The sequence below is a fragment of the Somniosus microcephalus genome, chromosome 11, assembly GCF_052327205.1.
Source record: "Somniosus microcephalus isolate GS21.2 chromosome 11, FLI_Smic_1.0, whole genome shotgun sequence".
In the NCBI taxonomy this organism is placed as follows: Eukaryota; Metazoa; Chordata; class Chondrichthyes; order Squaliformes; family Somniosidae; genus Somniosus; species Somniosus microcephalus.
The window spans coordinates 7,162,279-7,182,175 of NC_140997.1; the positions used below are offsets into that span (position 1 = coordinate 7,162,279).

The 19,897-nt window shown below is 45.9% G+C and overlaps 2 protein-coding genes across 5 annotated transcripts in view; both read left to right on the top strand.

The window, feature by feature from the left end:
* ubfd1 (ubiquitin family domain containing 1) overlaps window positions 1–1,882 on the top strand; it is a 28,448-nt gene extending 26,566 nt beyond the window's left edge. For both annotated transcript variants that reach the window (XM_086000086.1, XM_086000087.1), the window contains one exon: window positions 1,217–1,882. In XM_086000086.1, the coding sequence (XP_085856212.1) occupies window positions 1,217–1,327 (111 nt within the window). In that variant the 3' untranslated portion in view covers window positions 1,328–1,882. The remainder of the gene's footprint in view (window positions 1–1,216) is intronic.
* Window positions 1,883–3,967: 2,085 nt separating this feature from the next.
* Window positions 3,968–19,897, top strand: part of ern2 (endoplasmic reticulum to nucleus signaling 2) — an 81,126-nt gene continuing 65,196 nt past the window's right edge. For 2 of the 3 annotated variants that reach the window (XM_086000081.1, XM_086000082.1), the window contains exon 1: window positions 3,968–7,320. In XM_086000081.1, coding sequence (XP_085856207.1) covers window positions 7,264–7,320 — 57 coding nt within the window. In that variant the 5' untranslated portion in view covers window positions 3,968–7,263. The remainder of the gene's footprint in view (window positions 7,321–19,897) is intronic. The other variant, XM_086000083.1, reaches the window with a different exon arrangement.

A 19,897-nucleotide genomic window follows, 5' to 3' on the forward strand; every position in this document is an offset into this window, starting at 1 on the left:
AACTCGCCTGAGTGGTGCCGCAATTGACGGCAGCTCGAACGCACCCCCACCACCTCCAAGCTCCTGAACGCTGCCGCATTGTGATGGGAAGGAAAGACTGGCGAGAGACTCGGTCCCACTCTCTTGAGCAACCAAGATTCAGAAGAGCGGGGTCTGAGAAAATTAGGATGCGGTACCTAGATGGCACCAAGATTGGTTTTTAAAAGCCTTTAGATTGTGGAAGGAAGGGGAGAGTGGAGGAAGAAAGGTTGCCCCTAAATGCAAGTTTGATTTCCTGTGTTATCAGGCATGACCAAAGATTGTTGGCCTTTTTAGTACGGGGGTGGCGGGGGAGGGATGGATTTTCTACTCATTGCGGTTCAGATGTTAAACCGAGGCCTCGATTAAAATACTCAAGTGGTTCAGATGAACGTTAAGATCCCCCCCCCCCATTGGAAGAGGAGGAGTGAGCGAGCTCTCCTGATGTCACAGAAACATAGAAGATAGGAGCAGGAGTCGGCCCCTCGAGCCTGCTCCGCCATTCAATGAGATCATGGCTGATCATCCAAATTCAGTACCCTGTCCCTGCCTTCTCCCCATATCCCTTGATCCCTTTAGCCTTAAGAAATATATCCAACTCCTTCTTGAATATATTTAATGAATTGGCCTCTACTGCCTTCTGCGGTAGAGAATTCCACAGGTTCACCACTCTCTGGGTGAAGAAATTCCTCCTCATCTCTGTCCTAAATGGCTTACCCCTTATCCTTAGACTGTGACCCCTGGTTCTGGACTCCCTGACCATCGGGAACATCCTTCCTGCATCTAGTCTGTCTAGTCCTGTTAGAATTTTATAAGTTTCGATGAGATCCCCTCTCATTCTTCTAAACTCTAGCGAATATAAGCCTAATCGACCCAATCTCTCCTCATACGTCATTCCCCTCTCCTCATATGTCATTCCATGTCCCGGCCACCATTCCTCCCCCCACACCAGCAAGAACAAAGTAACTGGAGTCCTGCTCTTTGCCAACTGCGTGCTGCTTTCCTCCACAACTGCAGTTGCTGCACTTCAGGGTAATTCAGCGCATGTGAAGTGCTTTGAGATGCTTTACGTGCGAGACGTGGAATGTTGTATAAATACAAACCTCTTATTTCTGGGGCTTTAAAAAGGGCCACTGTTGATTAGAGATGTGTTACTGTTGCAGTTCTGATCTCCCTTCACTCTCCTTTCTCTTTCCAGGCATTTCAGCTGGGTCCCACTGAAGCCTCGTACTATTGGGTTTACTGGGTGCCTTCACAGTATGTTGATGCAATCAAAGATACGGTCCTGGGGAAGTGGCAGTATTTTTGAATGTGCCTCCACCTCTGGCAGTGAAGGATAGACTGAAACCAAAGGACTATAAAATGGATTGATTGGAACTCTCTCGTACTGGATTGTAATTCTTCCTCCCCTTCCCCCTTCCCAAACCTTGGAAGATGCCAACAATGATAAATAGATTTTTTTTTTTAAAATTGCGTTGAAGAGCCTCGCCGGGAGCTGGAGGTGGTATGTCCAATCTGACTTTACCTGTGAACTTCAAATTAAAAAATAACACACCGTTTCGAAGAAGGAATTCTCCAAATTATTCAAGAAGTTCTGTAAGAACCACAATTGCCCACAGGAGATGCATTAGAAGCATTTTATTATATCTGCTGTATTGTGGATAACCTCCCAACCTAGGCGTGTTTTTAAATGTCCACCCAGAGTGTCACACAGTACAGTCACGCAGTACAGTGGGGCTCCACTTGTGCTCCTCTTCTCTGCCACCTACTCCCCCCTATTATCTGCGTGTGGATCTGTTATACCGACCTTGTACAAAGCTTAACTGTGGAATGTTTATATTTCTATAAACAAGCTTGCATCATGCGTCTGTTCTGAGGACGTTTTACGATCGGTTGCCTTGTATTTAAATATCTTCCCCAGTCGCCCTTTACTTGAGTGCGCGCTGCCCGAACCCCCAGGCAGTTCCGACTTGCCTTGTTTGCAAGGACCAGGCAAAAGGGGAGAGCACAGAGAGGAAATGGTGCACCGTGAATTCTGTTTGTCTGCCATCTTCTCGTTGCTTTCTGACTGGCTTTGCTAGTTAATTGCATAAAGAAACTTCCCAGGCCCAAAACTATGCAATTAAGCAGAACCCACTGTATTTCCACTAATTTGTGTTGAGGGCCAAAGAAACCATATTTGGGTGAACCATGTGATCGTACTGTACGTGACGAGTGACTTCACCCTGTTGCCATAACGCGGTACCAATTTAAAGCTGCATGACCATTTCCACTTCACTGCTTTCAGTTTCTGGGTGGCGGGGGGGTGAGGGTGCGAAGGGCAGGGACTGAGTCACAAAGCATTTCAGCTTTGTCTAGAAGTTTCAAAAAGTTTGCATTTTTCCCCCCACCACTTCTGTATTGAGCCCGCCTGTTCCAGGTGGATGGCAGCTGATTGAGGAGAAAGTGTTCAGGTAATTTTTAATGCTTCGGGGTTGAAGGCTCCTCACTCCAGTGCCATAATCACACCACCTCTTCGGTGGGCTGGCCTGTCTATCCATGGCCTCAATGTCAAGTTAGTAGTGTGCACACGACCGCGACAGGCATAGTCAGTCGAACTGTGAGTAAAATGCAATTGCATGTTTTTAAATAACTTCAAAACTAAACCCAACTCTTCCTCTTTCTCCCCAGCCCCCTTTCACGGCAAACTTTTCAGCAATTATGAACGTAGAGTAGAACACCGAATGATTTCTCAAACCCAACTGGTATCTTTCACCATGCAGGACGATGGCCGTTGGTATCACGGGGTTGGGTAGCTTTACAGCCGTGTAGTTTTCTTGGTTATATTTGAGTCGTTGAAAAGGGAGATAGTTCTTAACCCTGTAAACTTCTCATCAGAGACTGAGTCACTTGTCACTTGTGCCATCCATTCACTTTCAGAATTTTCTGACTGACATTAACTGTTTGGGACAATGTGGAGGGAGCTTTACTCTGTATCTGACTCATGCTGTACCTGCACTGGTAGTGTTTGATGGGACAATGTAGAGGGAGCTTTACTCTGTATCTAACCCGTGCTGTACCTGCCCTGGGAGTGTTTGATGGGACAATGTAGAGGGAGCTTTACTCTGTATCCAACCCGTGCTGTTCCTGCCCTGGGTGTGTTTGATGGGACAGTGTAGAGGGAGCTTTACTCTGTATCTAACCCGTGCTGTTCCTGCCCTGGGTGTGTTGGATGGGACAGTGTAGAGGGAACTTTACTCTGTATCTAACCAGTGCTGTACCTGCCCTGGGTGTGTTGGATGGGACCGTGTAGAGGGAGCTTTATTCTTTATCTAACCTACGCTGTATTTGCCCTGGGAGTGTTTGGGATAGTGTGGCGGGAGCTTCACTCTAATGTACTAGTACTGAATACAGGCACTAGTGGCAATAAGTGGAATAGTGTGCAGTTTCTAATCACTGATATCCTTACTTGGATGAGTATAAATAGATAAATTAAAAGATGTGAAATGTTTGATTAATGAGTTTCTGATAAGTTTATAGATCTTGGTAGACCTGATAACCATGGAAGGAGGTGCAATATTTCAATATAATATGCCATCTTTTTATTTTTTTAAATCCTCTACCCTGTTCTGGAATCTTCCACGCGCACAAAATGATACTGTGGGTTAGAAGATTGTAAAGGGTCATGCAGCTTTTAATACCACTTAACTTGCGGAATGCATGATTCAAGCACCCCGATATCTGTTGAAATCAGGGCGTTGACTTGGTTTTAGAGTTGCACTGCTTCCGATTTTAGTGCTGACCATTAGTTAGCCCAATGTTTAATTCTAAAGACTAGTCTTTATTGCCAATTAAAGTTTGTTACTTTACAGTATTAGATTTGTGCTGTCTTCTGTTATGGGTCTATGTGGAACATCACTGGACGCTGTCGGGACTGCCAGGATTGTCTCTTTCCCCCCCCCCCCCCCCCCCCCCAAACTACTGCCTGACCTGATTGAAGATGCCATGTATTGGAATAGGAAGAGCAGTAGGCTGTTCAGCCTATGGAACCGGCACAGGCCAGCCGTGATCTGAGTGAATGGTGGAACATGTTCTAGGGGCTGAATGGCCTCCTCTTGTTAGAATCATAGAATGGTTACAGCACAGAAGGAGGCCATTCGGCCCGTCGAGCCCGTGCCGGCTCTCTGCACTTAAGCTAGTCCCACTCCCCCACCCATTCCCCGTAGGCCTGCAAATTTTTTCCTTTAGGTACTTAGCCCTTTTGAAAGCCACGAATGAATCTGCCTCCACCACCATCTCAGGCAGTGCATTCCAGATCCTAACCACTCACTATGTAAAAAAAAGTTTTCCCTCATGTCGCCTTTGGTTCTTCTGCCAATCACCGGTTCTGGGGGAGGTGGGACCTGTACAGGTCGGACGGGTTGCACCTCAACAGGGCCGGGACCAATATCCTTGCGGGGAGGTTTGCTAGTGCTGTTGGGGAGGGTTTAAACTAATTTGGCAAAGGGATGGGCACCAGGATGTAACATTAGAAAGGGGAAATAAAGTGCTCAAAGGATTGGGAGTGGCAGAGAGCACTAAAGTAAGAAATAGTAAGGTATTAGGTGGGGTCAAACTGAGAGAGAATACAGGTTGGTCTAAGATGGGTTTACAGTGTATGTATGTGAACGCATGAAGCACAGTAAACAAGGTAAGCGAGCTGCAGGCACAAATAGCCACATGGGAATATGATGTTGTGGTAATAACTGAGACCTGGCTCAAAAAAGGGCAGGATTGGGTATTAAATATTCCTGGTTATAAAGTGTTCAGGAAAGACAGTGAAGGAAAGATAGGAGGTGGTGTGGCAGTATTGGTCAAGGAGAATGTTAGTGCTGGAGAGGGAGGATGTCCTGGAGGGGGTCAAGGACAGAATCTATATGGCTAGAGTTAAGAAATAATAGAGGTGCCTTTACACTAGATATATTCTGTAGACCACCAAATAGTGGGAAAGATATGGAGGAGCAAATTTGCAGGGAAATTACAGAGAGGTGCAAGAACTATAGAGTAGTGATAATGGGGGACTTCAACTGTCCTAATATAGACTGGGATTGTAAGACCAATTTCAGTGGGATGAGAACGGATTTGGCCCGGGTAAACTGGAATCCAAGATTGGCAGGCAAAACTGTAATTAAACAATGGACTGCCTTTAAAGAGGAAATAGTTCAGGTACACTCCCACTAGGGGGAAAGGCAGAGCAACTAAAGTCAGGGCTCCTGGATGACGAAAGAGAGAGAGAATATGAAGAAACAGAAAAAGAGCGTGTATGACATGTCAGGTTGCAAATACATCTGACAATCAGGCTATATATATTTTATGTGTATATATATCAGAGGAGAAGTGAAAAAGAAAATAAGAGGGGCAAAGAGAGGGTATGGGAATAGAATGGCAGGGGATGGTTCTAGGACCACTGCTTTTCTTGATATATATTAATGACTTGGGTGTAGGTGTACAGGGCACAATTTCAAAATTTGCAAATGACACAAAACTTGGAAGTATAGTGAACAGTGAGGAGGAGAGTGATAGACTTCAAGAAGACAGAGACAGGCTGGTGAAATGGGCGGGCACGTGGCAGATGAAATTTAACGCAGAAAAGTGTGAAGTGATACATTTTGGTAGAATGAGGAGAGGCAATATAAACTAAAGGGTACAATCCTAAAGTGGGTGCACGAGCAGAGAGACCTGGGGGTATATGTGCACAAATCGTTGAAGGTGGCAGGGCAGGTTGAGAAAGCAGTTAAAAAGGCTGATGGAATCCTGTGCTTCATAAATAGAGGTATAGAGTACAGAAGTGTGGAAATTATGATGAACCTGTATAAAACAATGGTTTGGCCCCAACTGGAGTATTGTGTCCAATTCTGGGCACCGCACTTTGGAAGGATGTGAAGGCCTTGGATAAAGTGCAGAAAAGATTTACGAGAATGATTCCAGGAATGAGGGACTTCAGTTACGTTGATAAACTGGAGAGGCTGAGGTTGTTCTTGGAGCAGAGAAGGTTGAGAGGAGATTTGATAGAGGTGTTCAAAATCATGAGGGGTTGAGACAGAGTAGATAGAGAGAAACTGTTCCCATTGGCAGAAGGGTCGAGAACCAGAGGACACATTTAAGGGGATTGGCAAAAAAAACAAAGGTGATGTAAGAAAAAACTTGTTTACCCAGCGAGTGGTTAAGATCTGGAATGTACTGCCTGAAAGGGTGGTGGGGACAGATTCAATCACGGCTTTCAAAATGGAGTTGGATAAGTATCTGAAGGAAAGATATTTGCAGGGCTACGGGGAAAGGGCGGAGGAGTGGGACTAGCTGAAGCGCTGTTGCAGAGCGCCGGGACGGGCCCAATGGCCGCCTTCCGTGCTGTAACCATTCTATGATTCTACCTGTGTCCTCTGGTTCTCGACCCTTCCGCCAATGGCAACAGTTTCCCTCTATCTACTCTGTCCAGACCCCTCCTGATTTTGAAGACCTTTACCAAATCTCTCAACCTTACGATATAGCAAAATACTGCGGATGCTGGAAATCCGAAATAACAGAAGAAGACGCTGGAAAAACTCAGCAGGCCAGGCAACATCCGTGGAGAGAGAAAGAGTCAACGTTTCGGGTCTGAAGAAGGGTTTCGACCTGAAACGTTGATGCTATTTCTCTCTCCACGGATGTTGCCTGGCCTGCTGAGTTTTTCCAGCGTCTTCTGTTGTTTTATATTAATTAGATCATTGGCAGTATTTTCTGTTTCTATTAGATTCTTGCTCATCTATGTGACTGACTTAAATAACAACAGATTTCCAACATCCGCAGTATTTTGCTATTATGTGACTGACTGACTGTGCAAAGACTGTTTCAGCTCCAGCACAGATCAGCATGCTCCTGGAGCAGGAAGTCCCCGGGAGCCAGTCTCTGCAACATTTACAAACAGACCAGCTCCACGTGTCAGCGAGCTGTCACTTTCACTTTACAAGCCCCGCCCCCCAGCCCCCGCCTCTGATTTGCTGAACCCGCCCGCCACCAGCAGCCAATCACTTTCCACCCGTCTCCCGCACTCTCCCTTTCATTGGTCGCTTTCCTGGTTGGCTGACCTGCTGTCCAATCAATTTCCTGGGCTCCTGGAGCTCCGGGATTTTCAGCCAATCGGCTGCTGGAGAGGCGGGGAGGCGCGCACCGGAAGTGTGCGGGTTGTCCGCTGAGGCGCGAGCCGTCGAGCAGGCCCGGCGCCCCTGCACTAAACCCAGCCGCCAGGCCATGCTTGGGCCCCGGAGCCGCCTCCTGTGGACCGGACTCCTGCTGGCAATCGGACAGGTGAGTGAGGGCGAGGCCTGAATCACCTGGTCTGTGGGGGATTGTGTACTGGGCTCACCTAGTCTGTGGGGGATTGTGGACTGGGCTCACCTGTCTGTGGGGGATTGTGGACTGGGCTCACCTGGTCTGTGGGGGATTGTGGACTGGGCTCACCTGTCTGTGGGGGATTGTGTACTAGGCTCACCTGTCTGTAGGGGATTGTGGACTGGGCTCACCTGGTCTGTGGGGGATTGTGTACTGGGCTCACCTAGTCTGTGGGGGATTATGTACTGGGCTCACCTGGTCTGTGGGGGATTGTGGACTGGGCTCACCTGTCTAGGGGATTGTGTACTGGGCGCATCTGTCTGTGGGGGATTGTGTACTGGGCTCACCTGTCTCTGGGGGATTGTGTACTGGGCTCACCTGTCTGTGGGGGATTGTGTACTGGGCTCACCTGGTCTGTGGGGGATTGTGTACTGGGCTCACCTGTCTAGGGGATTGTGTACTGGGCGCATCTGTCTGTGGGGGATTGTGTACTGGGCTCACCTGTCTGGGGGATTGTGTACTGGGCTCACCTGTCTGGGGGATTGTGTACTGGGCTCACCTGGTCTGTGGGGGATTGTGTACTGGGCTCACCTGTCTGTAGGGGATTGTGTACTGGGCTCACCTGTCTGGGGGGGATTGTGTACTGGGCTCACCTGGTCTGTAGGGGATGGTGTACTGGGCTCACCTGTCTGTGGGGGATTGTGTACTGGGCTCACCTGTCTGGGGGATTGTGGATTGGGCTCACCTGTCTGGGGGATTGTGTACAGGGCTCACCTGTCTGGGGGGGATTGTGTACTGGGCTCACCTGGTCTGTGGGGGATTGTGGACTGGGCTCACCTGTCTGTAGGGGATTGTGGACTGGGCTCATCTGTCTGTAGGGGATTGTGTACGAGGGGGTAGTAGATGGGTAACCTCCCTAACCTATTCCCGAGCAGTCAGGAGATTAACATTTTATTCTTCCCCCTGCGCCTGTGGGGCTCCTGACAGTTCAGCTGATAGCAGTGTATGGCAACAGGGGCATAGACTCTGATACTGCAAGGATGTAGTGCAGCACATTAACCCATCGCAATAACAACACATTGTATGTTAATGTGGTGTGTCAGATGAAGATGCTTCCTGTCTGTAATTGGGGGTTATGAAAACAATTGATATTTGTCCTTAAATTCATTCAAGGTTTTGGGACTGTGTTGTAAAGAAGTATCATGTTATTGAAAACATGAGCAACAGTGTGCTGGCTGTTCCTAAAAATAGCAGATATTAAAAGACAAGCTCTGTGTGTCTGATTCCAGCTACCCGGGTTAATGGTTACCAGTTCATGTTACAGTCTGCTGTTCAGTTGATCCTGTGGATTTTAGCTTCCTCTGGTAGCAGGGAGGTGTTTAACTATCTGAAACTCACTCGTCACTTCTTGTTTGTATAATCTGTTCCGTATAGTGACTGGTCTTGGGGAAAGAATCTTGAATGAAAGCACTTCATCCACGCACTGGACTGACTGGCCAGATAGAATATAAATGAGCTTTACTGTCACATGACTGCAGTAGGATATGCATGTAGGATCAAAAAAAAAAACTGGAAATCTGAAATATAAAGTCTTTTGCTTTCACAGTTACTGATTGACCTGTTGTGAATTTTCAGCATTTTCTGTTCTTATTCTATATGTACGATACCAGCTTGTACTGGCAAGCCGGGACGGAACAACTGGTTATTTTCACTTGGTCTTTTTTTTCTATTTCCATGGACATGTCAAGCCGGCAAAAATGATGTTATACAGATATCTGACTGAGAATGTGTAGCTGGAACCAGTGAATTGATCGGCAGTTTCAAATCTACAAACGCACAGTCACCATTCACCGGTTATTTTTATTGCAACATTCAAGCGTTTTACGCAAATTAAATTGAACGCTTTCTGATAATGCCATAATCCCGAGAGTCAAAGGAACCAAACGATTGCCTTAAACTCACTATTGGACATTAGTACTTCGTTATTGAGGTCTCCTCCGTCTTTTGGATGAGACATTAAACCGAGGCCCCGTCTGCCCCCTCAGGTGGATGTAAAAGATCCCATGGCACTATTTTGAAGAGCAGGTGAGTTATCCCCGGTGTCCTGGTCAATATTTATCCTTCACTTTTATTTTTTTTTTAAAACATTATCTGGCCATTGTCACATTTGTGGGAGCTTGCTGTGTGCAAATTGGCTGCCGCGTTTCCTACATTACAACAGTGACTACATTTCAAAAAATAAAGTACTTCATTAGCTGTAAAGCGCTTTGGGACGTCTGATGGTCGTGAAAGGCGCTGTGTAAAAGCAAGTCTTTTTTGTAATTATTTTACATTAATGAAAAATCTTTAGTTCCTGGTGCTAGATTACGCAGAATATCAGTGTAGAGTAGTGTAGTATATATATTACAATATAAACCAGGAGCCAATATGTTACCTTTATATTAGTGTGCAGACTGGGGGCTGATTCTGGGGATGTCATTATGTAGCTTTATTCCCCTCAATACAGGGTGATTTTAGTTATAACCTCTCACTAAAGTTTGACTTTTTTATTTGTTCCTGGGATGTGGGTATCGCTGGCAAGGCCGGCATTGCCCAACCCTAATTGCCCTCGAGAAGGTGGTGGTGCGGCACCTTGAACTGCAGAGGGCAGTTAAGAGTCAACCACATTGCTGTGGGTCTGGAGTCACATATAGGCCAGACTGGGTAAAGACAGCAGATTTCCTTCCCTAAAGGACATTAGTGAACCATGTAAGGTATTGTGATATTTGATTCCGCCCACTAAGGGGCACAATGGACATGATCTTCACCGCGCGTCAACTACAAGAGAAATGCAGGGAACAGCACCAACCGCTGTACATGGCCGCCTTTGACCTCTCAAAGGCCTTCGACACTCAACCGTGAGGCCTTATGGAGTGTCCTCCTCAAATTCGGCTGCCCTCAAAAGTTTGTCACCATCCTCCTTCTGCTTCATGACGAAATGCAAGCCATGATCCTGACCAACAGACTAACCACAGACCCAATTCACGTACGGACTGGGGTCAAGCAAGGCTGTGTCGTTGCACCAACGCTCTTCTTGATCTTCCTGGCTCCATCTCACCCTCAGTAGGCTCCCCGCTGGAGTGGAGCTAATCTACAGAACAAACGGAAAACTGTTCAACCTCCATTGCCTCCAGTCCAGACCCATAGAAAAATAGGAGCAGGAGTAGGCCATTCGGCTCTTCGAGCTGCTCTGCCATTCAATATGATCATGGCTGACCCTCTATCTCAATACCATATTCCTGCTCTCTCCCCATATCCCTTGATGCCTTTTGTGTCCAGAAATCTATCTATTTCCTCCTTAAATATATTCAGTGACTTGGCCTTCACAGCCTTCTGTGGTAGAGAATTCCACAGGTTCACCACCCTCTGAGTGAAGACATTTCTCCTCATCTCAGTCCTAAATGTCCTACCCCGTATCCTGAGACTGTGACCCCTCGTTCTAGACCCCCCCAGACAGGGGAAACATCCTAGATACATAGAAGATAGGAGCAGGAGTAGGCCATTCGGCCCTTCGCGCCTGCTCCGCCATTCAATGAGATCATGGCTGATCATCCAAATTCAGTACCCTGTCCCTGCCTTCTCCCCATATCCCTTGATCCCCTTAGCCTTAAGAAATATATCCAACTCTTTCTTGAATATACTTAATGAACTGGCCTCCACCCCCTCTGTGGCAGAGAATTCCACAGGTTCACCACTCTATGGGTGAAGAAATTCCTCCTCATTTCAGTCCTAAATGGCTTACCCCTTATCCTTAGACTATGACCCCTGGTTCTGGACTCCCCGGCCATCAGGAACATCCTCTCTGCATCCAGTCTGTCTAGCCCTGTCAGAATGAGATCCCCTCTCATTCTTCTAAACTCCAGTGAATACAGGCCTAGTCGACCCAATCTCTGCTCATACGGCAGCCCTGCCATCCCAGGAATCAGTCTGGTGAACCTTCGCTGCACTCCCTCGATGGCAAGTACATCCTTTCTAAGGTAAGGAGACCCAAACTGCACACACCCAAGGTCGTCCCATCCTCTGTCATCGAATTACAGTATGCAGACGACGCTTGCATCTGCGCTCACTCGGAGGTCGAGCTCCAAACCATCGTCACCACCTTCACTGAAGCGTACGAGAGCATAGGCCTTGCACTAACTATCCGTAAGACAAAGGTGCTCTACCAACCGGCCCCCGCCACACAGTACTGTTCCCCGATTATCAAAATCCATGACAAGGCCTTGGACAACAGGGACCACTTTCCATACCTCGGGAGCCTACTGTCAACAAGGGCAAATGTCGATGACTAAGTCCAACACTGCCTTCAGTGTGCCAGTGCAGCCTTCGGTCACCTGAGGAAGAGAGTGTTTGAAGACCAGGACCTCAAACCCAGCACCAGGCTCATGGTCTACAGAGCAGCAGTGATACCCGCCCTCCTGTATGCTTCAGAGACATGGACCATGTACAGCATGCACTTCAATGCACTGGAGAGGTACCACCAACGCTGCCTCCGCAAGATCCTGCAAATCCATTGGCAGGATAGGCGCACCAACGTCCGTGTTCTCGCTCAGGCCAACATCCCCAGCATCGAAGCTCTGACCACGCTCAATCAGCTCTGATGGACGGGTCACATTGTCCGCATGCCCGATACGAGAGTCCCAAAGCAAGCGCTCTACTCGGAGCTCCGGCACGGCAAGAGAGCCCCAGGTGGGCAGAGGAAATGCTTCAAGGACACCCTCAAAGCCTCCTTGAAAAAGTGCAACATCCCCACTGACACCTGGGAATCCCTGGCCCAAGACCGCACAAAGTGGAGGAGAAGCATCCGGGAAGGCGCCGAACAGCTCGAGTCTCTTCGCCGGGAGCAAGCGGAAGCCAAGCGCAAACAGCGGAAGGAGCGCGTGTCAACCCAAACACCCCACCCACCCGCCCCTTTAACCACCGTCTGCCCCACCTGTGACAGAGACTGTAGGTCCCGCATTGGACTCATCAGTCACCTGAGAACTCATTTTTATTGTGGAAGCAAGTCATCCTCGGTTCCGAGGGACTGCCTAAGAAAAATGCAGTAATAATGCTGTCAAACCTGAAGGTCTACAACACCACATGGTTTTACTAAGGAGTCTATTGCTGTTTATTTTGGGCTCTCTCCATGTCCCAACAGTAGCTCCTGTGAGCAGTCTTGCCACCCCCACCCCACCCTGCAATCCAGACGCTGTACATTTTCAAAGATGTGCATAGCTGTGGGACTAACAATTGCCCCACTTGCAGTAACCTGCTTACTGGGTTTTACTCGAATATTGATTTACGATAAACTCTCCTAGGTGGCAGTTATAGTCACACAGCCGAGAAGTTCAGACATTAACCTACTTAATAATATCTTTATTTGCAAATAAATAATAGCACCATAACTGGGAAATAGTAAAAGTACATCATCTATAAAGATTCATCTATAAAGATTCACCTAATGGAAAAGTCTACGATTGGTCAGTTGTCCTTCATAAGAACAGCTTTTGAATTGAGTGCAAGAATTTCTATAAATGTATTGAATAAATTTAGTATCTGAACAGCAAAATCAGTCTTCTCGTAAAACTTTGGGTACCAATTTATCCCACAGCCAGGAATTGAAACTGGGCGTTTTGTTCTGCTCGTGTGTACAATTTCAGAAAAATCAGCGATTGTTTCAAACATATTAACAGAAGAAACAAAAATCACATGAATACCCTGGAAAATAACATTTTATCTGTATGTGTTCAACACAGCAGTCTACAATGGAACCAACAAATTATTTTTGATTCAGTGGGACAGTGCAACTCATTAAATCCAAGCAACAAATCACTCTGATTTTTTGATCAGTTCAAACTTTTCTACAACTAGGTAGTGCATAACGGAGGAGACGCTGTTCCCCTTTATGGGTTCGAGTGCCGGTCATCGGAGCCCCTCCGTGTGTTACTGTTTTGCTAATGTACTCGTACCAGTGTGATGCTGATAGTAGAATAGCTTCATACATTGTGCTGAACTGCTGGACATCAGCAATTTTCATATCCATGCAGCTGAAGACAGGAACTCATTTAGTGGAGAATTGGAAGAATCGACTCCTAAGAACATAAGAAATAAGAGTAGGCCTGCTCTATCTTACTGTCCTGTGGTGTAATCACAGAAACCCCACAGTGCAGATAGAGGCCATTTCGGCCCATCGAGCCTGCACCGACACATATCCCACCCGATCCCCGTAACCCCTACACCAACACATATCCCACCCTATCCCCGTAACCCCACGTATTTAATCCCCCTAACACTAGGTCAATTTATCATAGCCAATCAACCTAACCCGCACATCTTTGGACTGTGGGAGGAAACCGGAGCACCCGGAGAAAACCCACGCAAACACGGGGAGAATGTGCAAACTCCACACAGACAGTCGCCCGAGGCTGGATTTGAACCCGGGTCTCTGGCGCTGTGAGGCAACAGTGCTAACCACTATGCTGCCGTGCTGGTGTTCCAACATGCTGTGCCTCAGATTTCTCCCTTGTACATGGTTTTTCTTTGAATTTTGTGCATGTTAGATGTCTTCCATTTTAGACCCCAACAGGGGCCCTGTGTATTCTATTTCTAACGCTAGATAAGGAGCTCGAGCCACATGTGGGTTTTATTATGATAGCAAAATACTGCAGATGCTGGAAATCTGAAATAACAACAGAAAATACTGGAAAAACTCAGCAGGCCAGGCAACATCCGTGGAGAGAAAATAGAGTCAACGTTTCGGGTCAAACCCTTTGTCAAGACTGGAAAAGCACAGGAAATGAAATAGATTGAAAGGCCGGGCTGGGAGAGAACAAAAGAGAAGTGAAGAGACATCAAGAGGCCTAATCTAGAGCCGTCTTTTGTCTCCACTAGTCCTATCACCATCGCGGCTCGTTTTGAATACCTCTTAATGTCTCTTCTCTTTTGTTCTCTCCCAGCCCGGCTTTTTAATCTATTTCATTTCCTGTGCCTTTCCAGTCTTGACAAAGGGTTTGACCCGAAACGTTGACTCTATTTTCTCTCCACGGATGTTGCCTGGCCTGCTGAGTTTTTCCAGCATTCTCTGTTGTTATTGTGGTTTTATTATTTATTTTTGCTGACTGGAAGGTACTTCCTTTTTTTAGGATATTTTCTCCCTTTCCCCGCTTGGATCTTTACCACCTCACTGGGTTTTCTCTCATTGCTATCTTACTCCGATAGAACCTCCCGAAAACATGAAAAAAATTCCGATAACTTTGTCATATGTGGGATTTTTTTTAATTATAAAATTTAAAGTGAAGGATGAAAGCCCATATTGCAGGAAGCCAGCACCATTGTAAAGGGTAGGAGAGAATATAGGATAATTCCGTAGTGATTAGGTGATGCCAAGTTTGGGTTTAAACACCTGTGGATTGTAGGGGGGAGGGGCTTGTTAAAGAGTTCCACAGTTTTGAGGTTCTGCTAAAGAATGAGTTTGAGTCAGAGACTGCACTGTATTTAAAAAGAAAGACTCCCATTTATCCAGCGCCTTTCACGACCTCAGGTGCCCCAAAGTGCTTTACAGCCAATGAAGTACTTTTTGAAGTGTAGTCACTGCTGTAGTCATAGTCCTAATGGCATAGAAGGAGGCCATTCGGCCCATCGAGTCCGTGCCGGCTCTCTGTAGAGCAATCCAGTCAGTCCCATTCCCCCACTGTATCCCCGTAGCCTGACATCAGTGTAGGAAATGTGGCAGCCAATTTGCGCACAGCAAGCTCCCACAGGCAGTAATGGGATAATGACCAAATAAACACACTTTGTGATGTTGATTGAGGTATAAATATTGGCCCCGGGACACTGGGGAGAACTCCCCTGCTCCTCTTCGAAATAGTGCCATGGGATCTTTTACATCCACCTGAGAGAGCAGTCGGAGCCTCGGTTTAATGTCTCATTCAAAACATCGGTCCCTCAGTACTGCCCTGGGGTGTCGGCCTAGATTTTTGTGCTCAAGTCTCTAGAGTGGGACTTGAACTCACAACCTACTGACTTGGGCGAGGGTGCTGCCCACTGAGCCACAGCTGACACGGCTATTTAGGTATAAATAACTTCCCTGTCAGAAAATCTAGGTAATTCAGTTCCATTAATACAATATACAGGAAACTTTTCTTTATCCGGCACGGACGGGACCGACGTGGTGCCGGTTCATCAAAAATTCTGGATAACCGAACGCTATAGTAAAAGATAGGGAGAGCTGACAGCTCCGTATAAAGCAACAAACCCTGTTGCTTAGCAACAACTGTAGAACAATGGCCACAAGTTTCAAGCGTCTCTGTAGCTTAGCAACAGCTGCAGCCACACCCTTGCACAGCACAGATGGAAGAAGGCAAATACAATATGAAGTAAAACCTACTCCTGAATTTTGCCGGTTAACTGAGATTTCCGGTTATTTAGGGGCTGGTAAATCGAAAGTTTCCTGTATTGTTTAATAAAATGCTGTGAAGCATACAAGTAAAGATGGATAGTTCATATTGTATCAAAGTACAGTAGAGTATTGAGGCCGGGCAGAGTGCCTTCAATGCCCAATGTTTTCTCTTCCCCGAGGCCTCACATGAAAGTCTCCTCTATGGTAGGAAAATCACTTAAATTGTTGCTCTCTCCCCTCGCGTAACCTCGAATTTCAGGTTAGGTAGCTGCTGGAGAGCTTCTCAACTCATGTCATTAATTTAATGAGATTGACATTTGTTTCGTTGGCTGCTGTTGATCAGAAGCAGGCCATCATTTTGTAATTTAGTGCAAGCTTGGTCCAGGAAGTACAGACTGCTCCTAGTCCACGTTTTGACTTCCCTGGTGGCATGACTCGGATCATTAATTTCCTGTGTAAGGAATTACAGGCATCAACCTGCATGCTGTGGCGCAATATCCTGCTTTTTAAACAAAATAAAACAAGCAGATTCTGAACATGTAATTTATTTACAATGTACTAGATCTGGTATATTTAAAGTATAGGCTGGAAATGAGAACTAACAGATTGTTTGTGTGGTTGTACAACTTATCGAGCAGATGACTGGGTAGAATATTACAAGGTTGCCCTATTAGATGAGGCTCAATTTTTATTTGAGTGAAATAAATACAAGCATATGATGAGATATCTTCTCTTTAATAGATTTTAAGCTTTGATAAATTATCCTCAGGGATGGGGAGGTTTTATAATACTGGATTGTTGTGCTCTCACTTAGGAGACCTTAGCTCAAATCACTTCCTTCACAGACTTGGACTTGTCCTAGAAGAGAGTTTGCCAGCCTTGGTGAGGCTGGATTGTAGTTGGTCAGCCTCTGGTTACTCACCTGCGGAGTGACGTTGATGGTATCTGTGGCAGTTTATGTGAAGTGGAGTGTCCACCCTTCACAACTGAGGACTTGGGAGAACTACACCCGCAGAGAGAACACCGGGCAAGTAGAAAGACAGTTATTTGGGCTCATTTAGGGAAAATCATTACAGAGCTTGACAATCCAGTGATTGTGTGATCACTTTGTCATTTTATGATCATATAAAAAAGATTGCAGCAAGTAAATCATATTAAGTAGAATATTTTCACATTTAATTCACAGGGACAAACGAGATTTTACAGTTGTGCCCTTTTGTCAAATTTAGTTCACTGTCTACTAAGGTATAAGTGTGAATAATCAAGTTAATGAATGCAGCTCCCTACAATAAGTTAAATTTGATTTGATCTTGGGGTTTGGGTAACATTGGCAAGGCCACATTTATTGCCAGTTCTTAGTTGTCCTGAAGCGGTGGAGGGCCTTCTCCTTGAATGACTTCAGTCCGTGATGTGTGGTGATTGTTTTACACACAGGGCATTAGGAGGGAACCACATATTGTGGGAGTACGGTCAAGTGTAGGCCAGACCAGGTAGGGGTGGCAGGTTCCCTTCCCTGAAGGACATTAGTGAACCAGTAATGTTTTTATGATAGTTTGGGAGCTTTGATGGTCATTTTTCATGGTACTAGCTCATAAGGAACCAGATTTATTGAATTCAGTTTCACAATTTGCCATGATGGGATTTGACCTCGCAGCCATCTAGGTTGCTGGTCTAGTACCAGAAGCACTGCACTAAGTACCCATTATTCATTGTTGGTGATGTATGCTATTGCACAAATGGTCCCTTACAGAGGATAATCCTAGAACAGTATTCATTTGTTGGTGCATTGGTTGGCAGAAGGGTACAGTGAATGCCAGATTCATAGGCTGACAGCAAGTATAATATATAGCCTGAATGAATTTAAACAAAGCATCTCGCAAGTCCACTCATTTCGCCTCTCATCAGGTGATACCCAACCAGGTAATCCCAGGCCGACGAACCTGATGAGCTAAGTACAACACTTTTTTAGGAGTTGTAGGATGCGGAGCAGAGGACTCTCTGCTAGACTGGAGCGTAAAGAGAAGAGTCCTAAACCTTCTGTGCTGTCTGATCTTGACTCAGACATTGGAGGTTGTCTCTCGCAGCATATATGGATAATAAAATAACAATGTTACATAAGCAGCATGCGATTCAATCCAGCCTGTCGTTTATCAGTGATTCTGCAGCTTCTGATGGTACTGGTGCACTATCTGTGAATCATGCATTGTTAGGAGGTGCCATCTTTTGAATGAGGCATTAAACCGAGGCCCTGTATGCCCCCTCGGGTGGACGTAAAAGATCCCAAAGCCCTGACGAACGAAGTGTCACTCAAATGCAGTCTCTTGCCTTTTTTGTTACACAGTTTGCAACATTCCTTTTGAATTCACCATGACAGTCTTCCCTCCATTCTTTCACTACATCCCCATCTCCCCGGTATCCTGGCCAATATTTATCCCTCAACCAACATCACTAAAAAAAAAGATAATCTGGTCATTATCCCATTGCTGTTTGTGGGAGCTTGCTGTGTGCAAATTGACTGCTGCGTTTCCTACATTACAACAGTGACTACATTCCAAACAATACTTCTTTGGCTGTAAAGCGCTTTGGGACGTCCTGAGGTCATGAAAGGCGCTATAGAAATGCAAGTTTGTTCTTTCGTAGTGGAGCAGATAATGAACAAGGCTGCGCGAATCCCTAGCTACCATCTATTTTGACAAGACCATGACCGAGATGCTCGTAAATGTTGAAAACCTGAAACAAAAGTAGAAAATGCTGGAAATACACATCAGGTCTGCCAGTATCTGAAAGAGGAAAAGACAAGTTAATGTTTCAGACGTAAACCCGTCGAGAAAGGAAGAAGTATGTAGATGAGCGTCTTTATCACACCGACCAAATGAAAGATGGCGGAGAGAACAACATCTATCAAATACGCTAAATACCAATACAATAAAGTGCTGCTAATGGTTTAATAATGTAGGAATGGATGGTTTTTTTAACTGGACAGAGTTGAAAATGTTGGTAGACGTCAGTCAGGCTGTACAAAGGCACAGGAATGAAAGCTGAGCAGAACAGCTGCAGAATGGGAGCAAAGTGGAATATGAATGGGAAAAACTAGCAGCAAAATGAAACCGATAGCTATACAGTTGGTGGAGTAAATGTTCAAAGCAGAGGGTTGCAGGAAGATGAAGGAGATGCTGTTCTTTAATTTTGCATTGAGTTTGGCTGGAGTAGCTTTAGGAGACCAAAGGCGGAAAGGTCAGTGTGAAAATGGGAGGGGCTGTTGAAGTGGACAGCCATCATTGTCCCCTGTGTCTCCACCTGAAACATCAACCATCTTTTCTCCTTTCAGATGCTCATGGACCTGTTGAGTATTTCCATTGCTTTCTGTTTTTATTACAAGGGATTGCAGAGTTGCACTACATTCCAAGCATAGGCTGCCACTTGGCAACTTAACTCTAATAAGAGTGGAAATAAAATACCTTCAGAGATCTTTAGATAGTAGTATTCCAGGAGAGGACGTTCTTTTTGCCAGCTGTTTACCATTTACCTTTGGTTGATGAGGGCAAAAATCAAAATAACCAGCCCCTAGTTGCACATTTCTCATGGTCAGTGACTTCTATTGGCAAGAAAACATAAAGACCACACAGTGGCTATAGAGTCCTCTTGTTATAATTGCCCACAGCCATTTAATAAAACACTAATTTCATAATCACCACTTGGTCTGCATCCAAACAACCTTGGAAGGAATACCATGTGCAAGGTTTGGCTTTATGACTGAGGTAATTGGAATGATGGGCTGGCTGGCACCCATCTACCAATTAAAAGATCCAGATTTGGTCTGGGGTCAGACCAAGCAGATCATATCTAGTTCTCAAAGTTCTACCTCCATGCAGGTATGCATTAGCATCAGCACACAGCCCTAGTCTAATGGGGGATGTACATGGAATTAAGGGGAAATGAATCAAGGGAGAGATGGTTCAAAGGTGAAAAGTAGGGTGGAACGGAATTGTCTCAAACTGGAAAGATGCGGCAATTGGTGTTCCACAGGTGTCTGTGTGGAGCGCACCAAATTGAAGTGTTTGGCCAATTGTGAAGAGGATTGTGAAAGATTGCAGGAGGACATGGATATATTAGTAGTATGGGCAGATAGGTGGCAGA